This window comes from Ranitomeya imitator, chromosome 5, assembly GCF_032444005.1.
Source record: "Ranitomeya imitator isolate aRanImi1 chromosome 5, aRanImi1.pri, whole genome shotgun sequence".
Taxonomy (NCBI): Eukaryota; Metazoa; Chordata; class Amphibia; order Anura; family Dendrobatidae; genus Ranitomeya; species Ranitomeya imitator.
In genome coordinates, this window is record NC_091286.1 from 575,981,237 (window position 1) to 575,990,391 (window position 9,155).

At 50.4% G+C, this 9,155-nt stretch overlaps 1 protein-coding gene across 1 annotated transcript; it reads left to right on the forward strand.

Annotated features, from left to right (window-relative positions):
- Window positions 1-285: 285 nt before the first annotated feature.
- On the forward strand, window positions 286-5,656 carry MRPS22 (mitochondrial ribosomal protein S22). The gene is made up of 8 exons (XM_069727817.1): window positions 286-401; window positions 478-638; window positions 1,990-2,154; window positions 2,238-2,381; window positions 2,459-2,542; window positions 2,623-2,768; window positions 3,364-3,466; window positions 5,451-5,656. The coding sequence occupies exons 1-8, from the start codon at window positions 323-325 to the stop codon at window positions 5,535-5,537; spliced, it is 969 nt and encodes a 322-aa protein (XP_069583918.1). The 5' UTR covers window positions 286-322; the 3' UTR covers window positions 5,538-5,656.
- Window positions 5,657-9,155: the final 3,499 nt, after the last annotated feature.

Genomic DNA, 9,155 nt, shown 5'->3' on the forward strand with positions numbered 1-9,155 from the left:
TTTAGGAACACTAGGAGGCGCCATAGCGCACCCCAAACTTCTCATGAAACACAACTGACCAGCAGAGGGCGACACTGACTTCTGGTCACTACAACATGAGTCCTGTATTTTAGGGGCTGGACACAAAATGTGACGTATATTTTGTATGAAAATACAGTTCATGCTAGTAGGTAAGAATAACTACACGACGACAATAGCCATCCTAGGAGAAATACAACAATGCCTGAAACTTGGTGTAATCTACTGCGCAGGCGCACAGCTCATCTCCCTTCTCTGGACTACACTTCCCGACGGTCCTTGCGGCGGATGTGTCAGCACAGTCATGGCTGCCCGCATAGCATGGCTGGTGCGGAGGATTCAGCCGCAGAGGGTAACCGGTCACCGGAGCCTGTGTGCAGCAGGTGAGAGGCCGCTGGACGTCCCGTCATTGCTGTCCTCCGCTCTTGCCTGTCGTGTTCACCCCTTTTCTCTGTGCAGCTCCCGGCTCGTCCCCCTTCCCTGTGCACTTCTCAGACCCCGAGGTGCAGGGCATCCTGAGGAAGATGACGGGTCTGAACCTGCAGAAAGTTTTCCAGCCCATCCCGCAGGTGTCCCGGCCGCCCACCTACAAGCTGATGACCCAGCAGCAGTATGATGAGGTACGGTGGCCCCAGAGGGTCGGGCGCTGCCCCTGAGGGTCGGGCACTGCCTCAGAGGGTCGGGCGCTGCCTCAGAGGGTCGGGCGCTGCCTCAGAGGGTCGGGCGCTGCCTCAGAGGGTCGGGCGCTGCCCCTGAGGGTCGGGCGCTGCCCCTGAGGGTCGGGCGCTGCCCCTGAGGGTCGGGCGCTGCCCCAGAGAGTCGGGCGCTGCCCCAGAGGGTCGGGCGCTGCCTCAGTGGGGGTAAACGTGTCCCGTCTGTGGGGCATCTCCAGATCACGGCCCAGAATGGCGCTGACTGACGCACAGCGGGGTACGGGCACAGGGATTTATAGTGCCTGGGATTGGAGCAAGGCGGGTTACCGTATATTAAAGGGATCAGTCAGTCCAGCCCCCTAAGCCGTCTATAGGGACATGTAGATCACAGAAAGCGGAATAAAATAATACCTTGATTTCTGCGATCCGATGTCTTATTCCAGAGAGATCCATGTTTTTGTTATATGTAAATGAGCTGTTAAGATCTATGGGCTGGACATAGATCTCCCTGAGAATCTGCCTCCAGAGATTATTATAAGTGAAAGGGAGAGATACCAGTGTGAGACATGTAGATCGGGAGCACAGACTGTCAGTCATTACATGTCTCACTCTGGTGACGCCTCCTTGTATTTATAATAATCTCTGGAGGCAGATTCTTGGTGAGATCCATGTCCCGCCTATAGATCGTAACAGCTAATTTACATATAAGAAAATACTGGATTTCCTTGGAGTAAGACATCAGATTGACGATCTCAAGGTAACATTTTATTCTGCTTCGTACGACCTACATGCCCATATAGACGGCCTGGGAGAGTGAAGCCTACTGACAGAGTCTCTTTAAAGGGAACCTGTCGTCACCTTTTTACATCTGAAGCAGTAGTATGGCTGTATAGGCACTTGGCCCCTATAAAAAAAATTTGTTTTTTATATAGAGATGCATTATACCAGGCGTAAAAAATATAGTGTTGAAGTCATATGCAAATCAGGGTGGAGGTGCCGAGGGGGCGTGTCTGGGCACTTTACTGCTTTTTCCACAAGATTGGAGGCAGTATAAAGGACCGCTAACACCATCCACTAAGATGCCCCAAACTTGCTGCAGGGGATGGCACTCTTCAATGTAGACTGGATCTCCCTGAGGGCCATGATAGAAAGAAATTCGTAAGAAAAAGAAAACTCATAATAATTGCACGTACAAAACAGTCGCACCCCAAATGACAGAGCATACACCAGGTCTGCACCTCAGGGCCTCCATGTCCATAGTGTGGTACTGTGTGGTGATCGCTATTTACCAAGTAATGTGAGACCTCCATCTCTGCAGGCCCTCCAGAAAGCCGTGATGGTTGCCCAGCAGCACCTGGAGGTGCCACCTATGCCCAGCGAGCGAGAGCCAATAGATGAGACACTGGCTGTGGACGAGATCCTTGATGGCACAGATACAGCTAAGTTTGTGTTCACAGACATAACGTTTAGCACCCCTCACAGTGTAAGTACTAGCCAGCCGTGGCAGCGAACACCGTCAGCCGCAGGTACTTGTTGGGCACTGACCATCACATGTTGTCTTCTTAGGAAAGGTTTATTGTAGTGAGGGAACCAAACGGTGTCCTGAGGAAAGCCACATGGGAGGAGAGAGACCGCATGATCCAGGTATATTTCCCCCGGCATGGTCGCAAGATGGTTCCTCCACCAGTGTTCAGAGAGGAGAACATGAAGGTAAAGAAGTCCGGATGTTTCCTCCAGATCTCCGCCGTTACCGGTGTCGGATAATGACCTTGTGTTCGCCTCTTCAGCTTTTGTTCCAGCAGGACCGCCATGAGGAGCTTCTGAATCGCTGCCTTGTCCAGTTTGAGCCTGACGCTGCCGACTACATTAGGGTAAGGGCTCGGGTCTGGGGTCTTTTGGTTACTGTTGTGTCTACGACATATCTCACACTTGTGTTTTTTTTTAAATGCAGATCAGAAACCAAACCTTTGAGGACGCTGACAGACAAGGAAAGTATGACTTACTGCGATCCACACGGCACTTTGGCGGCATGGTGTGGCACCTGTGTTCTGAAAAGAAGGTCGATGGGCTGCTGGTAGACATGCTTCAGAGAGACCTGTAAGTGTCTTCATAGGGTCAGGAAGGGAGATTGTTGGGGAAGAAAATCCCATTACATATACATCAGCTGCTACATGAGAATCTGAGTCAGCATTGTGGATGGGATCCATTGCCGTAATAGGTAAAGTTCCTCCAAACTAGAGGACCGAGAGCAGTGTAGACCCCAGCCTGGGGAGATGGGCATGTAGGTGGCAGAAATGCACATCTTCATGCCCCTGGCCCACAATTGTAAGTGCCCAGAAGGCAGCCCCCTTATGTGCTGATCACTGCCCATCTTCTGCCCTCTGCTCTGAGTGATGGTATTAATATAGGCGCTAGATTTGGATGATTTCAGGACACGCTTGTGACTCTGGGGTCTTTAAACTTGGATCTCTTAGGTATCATGCATGACCCCTGTTCCCTTACATAGCGCTGTAAGTGACGGACTCCCCCATAATACCGTTCTCATAGCTAAACACTGTACATGTAATCCTTTGCAAATTGTATTATTTTACTCCAACTTTATAATTACCTTTTTCTTGTTTTGCAGTTAAGTTACAATTAATGGAGAATCTTCCACTTAGTCCCTTTTTTTTTTAAATCTTGTTTGTTGTAGATTAGAAGATGCAGTAAGTCTGGTGCGACTGTATCACATGGTGCACCCGGACACGGCCTGTGCCAAGGAGTCCCAGGGGGCCGACGGCAGAGAGCTCATTAAGGTATTTCAGCAGTAGCCCGATTATATATGGGGCACCCCGTTACTCTGAAGTCGTCATTGTCCACCTGAGCAGACCTGAAATCTCTGCTCTTATTTGGTGACTTCCTTTTATCTATGGTGTAGTGTGACTGCGTGTTCTGCGCTCTATATACTGTAGTAACATCGGCGAGCTAAAACCAGTGGAGGTGTTCAGTAAAAATGACAGAATAACCTGGAGAAGGCACCAGAAGGAGCATAATGCACCTGGTACATGGCTTCACAAGGGCTGTAATGTAGTCGGGGCCTAATGAGTAACCTAGTAATGGGAGGAACCGAGGCTCCCGACAGCCCCATTTACAAGGCTGCAGCTGTCAGCCAAACTTTCCCTAGGTACCCGATTGGCTCGGACAGGTTATTAATCTGCGGTCGATGAGGATGACTAACACTAAAATGGCAAGGGTTAAGCCATGACTTTATTATAGCACTGATACCATAAACTACTGGAGTCAAAGTTGTACAGCCTTACCCTTCGCTGGTGCCATGCTGGTGTCGCATGCGTGTAGCCTTCCAAATGCGGGCTCTACACCGGAGACCCAGGTCCTTAGCTTTCCTCTTCGTAGCCTGTGCTTGAGGCAGTCACGGACATGTACTCCTTGCAGGATCTATGCTAATGTTAGACATGTAGCCTCCCCCTCGTGGGTGCCGTGCCAGTCACGGACATGTAGCCTCCCCCTCGCGGGTGCCGTGCCAGTCACGGACATGTAGCCTCCCCCTCATGGGTGCCGTGCCAGTCACGGACATGTAGCCTCCCCCTCGTGGGTGCCGTGCCAGTCACGGACATGTAGCCTCCCCCTCGCAGGTGCCGTGCCAGTCACAGACATGTAACCTCCCCCTCGCGGGTGCCAGTCACAGACATGTAGCCTCTCCCTCGCGGGTGCCAGTCACAGACATGTAACCTCCACCTCGCGGGTGCCAGTCAGACATGTAGCCTCCCCCTCGTGGGTGCCAGTCACAGACATGTAGCCTCCCCTTCGCGGGTGCCGTGCCAGTCACAGACATGTAGCCTCCCCCTCGTGGGTGCCAGTCACAGACATGTAGCCTCCCCTTCGCGGGTGCCGTGCCAGTCACAGACATGTAGCCTCCCCCTTGCTGGTGCAGTGCCAGTCACAGACATGTAGCCTCCCCCTCGCGGGTGCCAGTCACAGACATGTAGCCTCCCCCTCGCGGGTGCGATCACAGACATGTAGCCTCCCCCTCGCGGGTGCTAGTCACAGACATGTAACCTCCCCCTCGCGGGTGCCAGTCAGACATGTAGCCTCCTCCTCGCGGGTGCCAGTCACAGACATGTAGCCTCCCCCTCGTGGGTGCCGTGCCAGTCACAGACATGTAGCCTCCCCCTCGCGGGTGCGATCACAGACATGTAGCCTCCCCCTCGCGGGTGCCAGTCACAGACATGTAGCCTCCCCCTCGCGGGTGCCAGTCACAGACAAGTAACCTCCCCCTCGCGGGTGCCAGTCAGACATGTAGCCTCCCCCTCGTGGGTGCCAGTCAGACATGTAGCCTCCCCCTCGTGGGTGCCAGTCAGACATGTAGCCTCCCCCTCGTGGGTGCCGTGCCAGTCACAGACATGTAGCCTCCCCCTCGCGGGTGCGACCACAGACATGTAGCCTCCCCCTTGTGGGTGCCAGTCACAGACACGTAGCCTCCCCTTGCGGGTGCCGTGCCAGTCACAGACACGTAGCCTCCCCCTCGCGGGTGCCGTGCCAGTCACAGACACGTAGCCTTCCCCCCCTTGCGGGTGCCAGTCAGACACGTAGCCTCTCCTCCATGTCAGTCAATATCTATGCTGTTAGACATGTAGCCTCCCCCTCGCGGGTGCCGTGCCAGTCACAGACATGTAGCCAAACCTCCCCCCCCCCCCCCCCCTTGCGGGTGCCAGTCACAGACACGTAGCCTCCCCTCCATGTCAGTCAATATCATCTATGAACTTTACATTCTTTTTGCAGCTGTTTGTAAAAATGGAGGCACAGAAGCCAGGTTATCTAGAACTAGCCCTGCAAGTCTACCCAGAGTCCGCAGCCTCATCCTACTGACACCACACAGGGAAGACATCGGTGCATCACCAATGGACGCTGGAGCTCTTTTCTGTATGTTAATAATGTGTAAAATATTTGTAATTTCTACATAAAAATAAAAACCCTCATTGCTCATCGCCCTACTATGTGTCTATATACTGGCAGCCTTTCTGGCTTCTGTACTCAACTCAGTTATGGGTTTGCTGTGTGATTGCAGCAGGTGATGGCGGCCGCTCTCCTCCCTGCACACAGACCACTTACTACTCTCCCGTACAAGTCACTGCATCTTCATGTTCCGTAATGTGAAAAACACTAATTAAGGAATAAAAACAATTAGAAAAACTTGGTCACTAGCTAGTTTCAATTTAATTAATAAGAAACACATTCCTTTTATTGTTCATTTTTACCTGCTCAATGCAAGTTCTGTAAGCGAGGCCGGACGCGTCTTGGCGGACTACGGCCGGGAGTGTGCAAGTCACAGAGCATCTACAGACTAGTAGCGTGAGGCCGGACAACCACTTTAATTTCCAAAAGCGTATCTATTTCTTGTGTCCAGTTGTAAGTTTAGGGATAATCACTGTAGGAACTGGTTAAAAAGCATGATCATAAAGCTCGGGAACAATCCTCCGCCATGCTTTATACTGCAGCCCTACCTGAATTTGCTTTTCTGTATACGAACAAGGCCTGCAGGAAGTAATTGTTATTATAGCAAAATATAGTACATGAAAAATTCATTTGTTTTTGCATAAGTCCTTAAGGTTATGTATACCTCCCCACAGAATCATTTGCTTCCTAAGCACAAAATGTATCAACTTTCAAAGTGTTCTTCATTAAAAAAAATAAAATAAATACAAGTGTCTTAATTTATGTAACTCAGTGCTTCTGTAAAACAAAACAAAAAAAAGGTTACAAATCCATCAGAGCTCCTGCTGATTCCCTCTGCCCGACCTTCTCTCAATGTTAGGGTAGGTGCCCACAGGCAGTAAACTCTGCGGGTTGGACGCTCTGTGCTTGTGCAGCGTCCAGATGTTGCAGCATAGTGGATGGGATTTCAAGAAACCTTCTGCCCATTATGCGTCCAGAGACGCCCACCGATCAGACCCGGAGACGGACATGCGAGAGTTGTACACAGACAGATCTACAGAGAAAACACTGTAGAAACGTATAGCACATGAAGAGGAAATAGAGTGGCATGTAAAAGTTTGGGCACCCCTGCTTAAGATTACTGTTATAGTGGGCCTAAATTAAAGATGACACATTTATTTTGTATTTAGGCACATATATATTATACACCGTATTTTTCAGACTATAAGATGCACCTCGAATTTTGGGGTGGAAAATGGTAAAAAAAAATATAAGGGTCCATCAAATTTAAGGTATCATCTTACCTGTGGTCCGGTGGCGGTAGAGCGGGGTCACGGGATCCATGATCCCTTAGGAGATGGCAGATGTGGGCAAGCTGCAGGCCTTGGGTGGGAGGAGGGTGTATCCCAGCAGTGCAATGCTGCGGGCGCGGAGTCAGCAGAGCAATTAGCGTTGCGTGGAGTGGGTTGTCGTGAGATCCCAATCTACCCATACTCCTCCTCCAGTGGCCCATGGCTCCAAGAACATGACCGCTGGGAAACCAATGATGCACTCCACTCTGCTCACCGCCGACACGGGTCCCACAGAATCGCCACATTTCCGCTGCCACCGGCTTCCTGAGGAAGGGATCCTGCTCCACTGCAACCCCCCGGTAAGCCTGCATTCGGACTATAAGACGCACCACCCATTTTCCAACTAAATTTGAGGAAAAAGTACATCTTATAGTCTATTTTGAGGTTCAGATCAGGGGACTGAGGGCCAGTGTAAAACCTTCAGCTTGCCCCTTTTGAGGTAGTCTGTTGTGGATTTTGAAGTGTGTTTAGGATCATTTTTAGTGATGAGCGAGTGTACTCGTTGCTCGGGTTTTCCCTAGGATTCAGGTGACAGTATTTTTTAGTGTTCGGAGATTTAGTTTTCATTGCCTCAGCTGCATGATTTACAGCTACTGGCCAGGCTAAGTATATGTGGGGGTTGCCTGGCTGCTAAGGAATCCCCACATGTAATCAAGCGGGCTAATAGCTGTAAATCATTCAGCTGCCGGGATGAAAACTAAATCTCGGAGGTCACCTGAGCGTGCTCGGGAAAACCCGAGCAACGAGTATACTCGCTCATCACTAATCATTATCCATTTGTAGAAGCCATCAACTTCAGCTTTTTTACAAATTGTGTTATTTGCATCCAGAATTTGTTGAAGTTTCATTGAATCCATTTTTCCCTATTCCAGTGAAATGTTCCCTGTGCCATTGGCTGCAACACAACCCCAAAGCATGATTGATCCCCATGCTTCATGGTTGGCGAGATGTTCTTTTCCTGAAATTCTGTGCCCTTTTTTCTCCACACATTCCGTTGATCATTGTGGCTAGAGAGTTCTATTTTAAGCTAGGTTCGCATTGCGTTAGGGTATTCCGTTTAACGGATCCGTTTCTAAGCGGCACTAACGCTATGTAACGGATCCGTTAACGCACCCATAGACTTACATTAGCGTAAGGCATCCTAACGCATGTCAAAATCGGCATTCGTTAGCAATGATCTGGTATTTTGTGACGCACCTTCGAACGCAGACTACCGCATTTTCGGCAAGCGCACAGGCTCTGCATAGAACCCTATAAACGCATGCCGACGCAATGCGACCATGCATTAGCGCATGCGTTAACGTGATTGCAAAAATACAATTTGGGGCTCATCGTTAGCGCATCCGTTAAACGGATTGCCGTAACCTCATCGGTCCACAGGATTTGTGTCCAAAATGCATCAGGCTTGTTTAGATGTTTTGCTGCTTACTTCTGAAGCTGACTTATGGTGAGGATGCAGATTTCTCCTGATGACTCTTCCGTGAAGGCCATATTTGTGCACGTGTCTCTGAACTCCAGGCTTCTAAATCTTTCTGAAGGTGTTTTGTAGTCAAGTGGGGATTCTGATTTGCCTCTCTAGTGTGGCACCCCTAGGGGTATTTGCCACAAAAATAGTTACTGACAGTAAATGCAAATACTAAAACAGCAAGACTGCACTACCACCTCCGGCCAGAAGGGGGAGCTCCAGAGACTCCCCTTGATCCATTCTGGTCTGAGAGAAGAACTGGCAGTTGGGCTAAGGAGCTGAAAGTGAGAGGTCATACAGTTGAATCTCTAACAGCCCTGTGACTGTTACCAGGCCTAAATCACCGGCCTGAGGAGAAGAGGGATAGAGAAAAAGGACATTGTGAGAACCGGGTAGCATTAATCACTACCCAGAACAGGCGCAAAGACGGATACCGGATCCGTGGCTGTATTCATTACATATAATACAGCAACCGGAAAAACGTGAGGTGATATCAGCTTCACTAGGGTCGGACGCAGCAACAGACACAGAGTTCAGCGGTACTCCTGGAGGAGGTAAGCCGATAAAAGGACTCGGGTTGCCCTTCGAACCAGGACCCGGAGGGGACAGATTGGGCCGGCAGCCAGTTCACATACAGCAGCAGGGCCACACAGATATTGCGTACAATAAGAGGCGAAGACCCCGGCAGGGTCAAAGTAACTCAGAGTTCCCATACAGACTCCGGTGACAGGACTG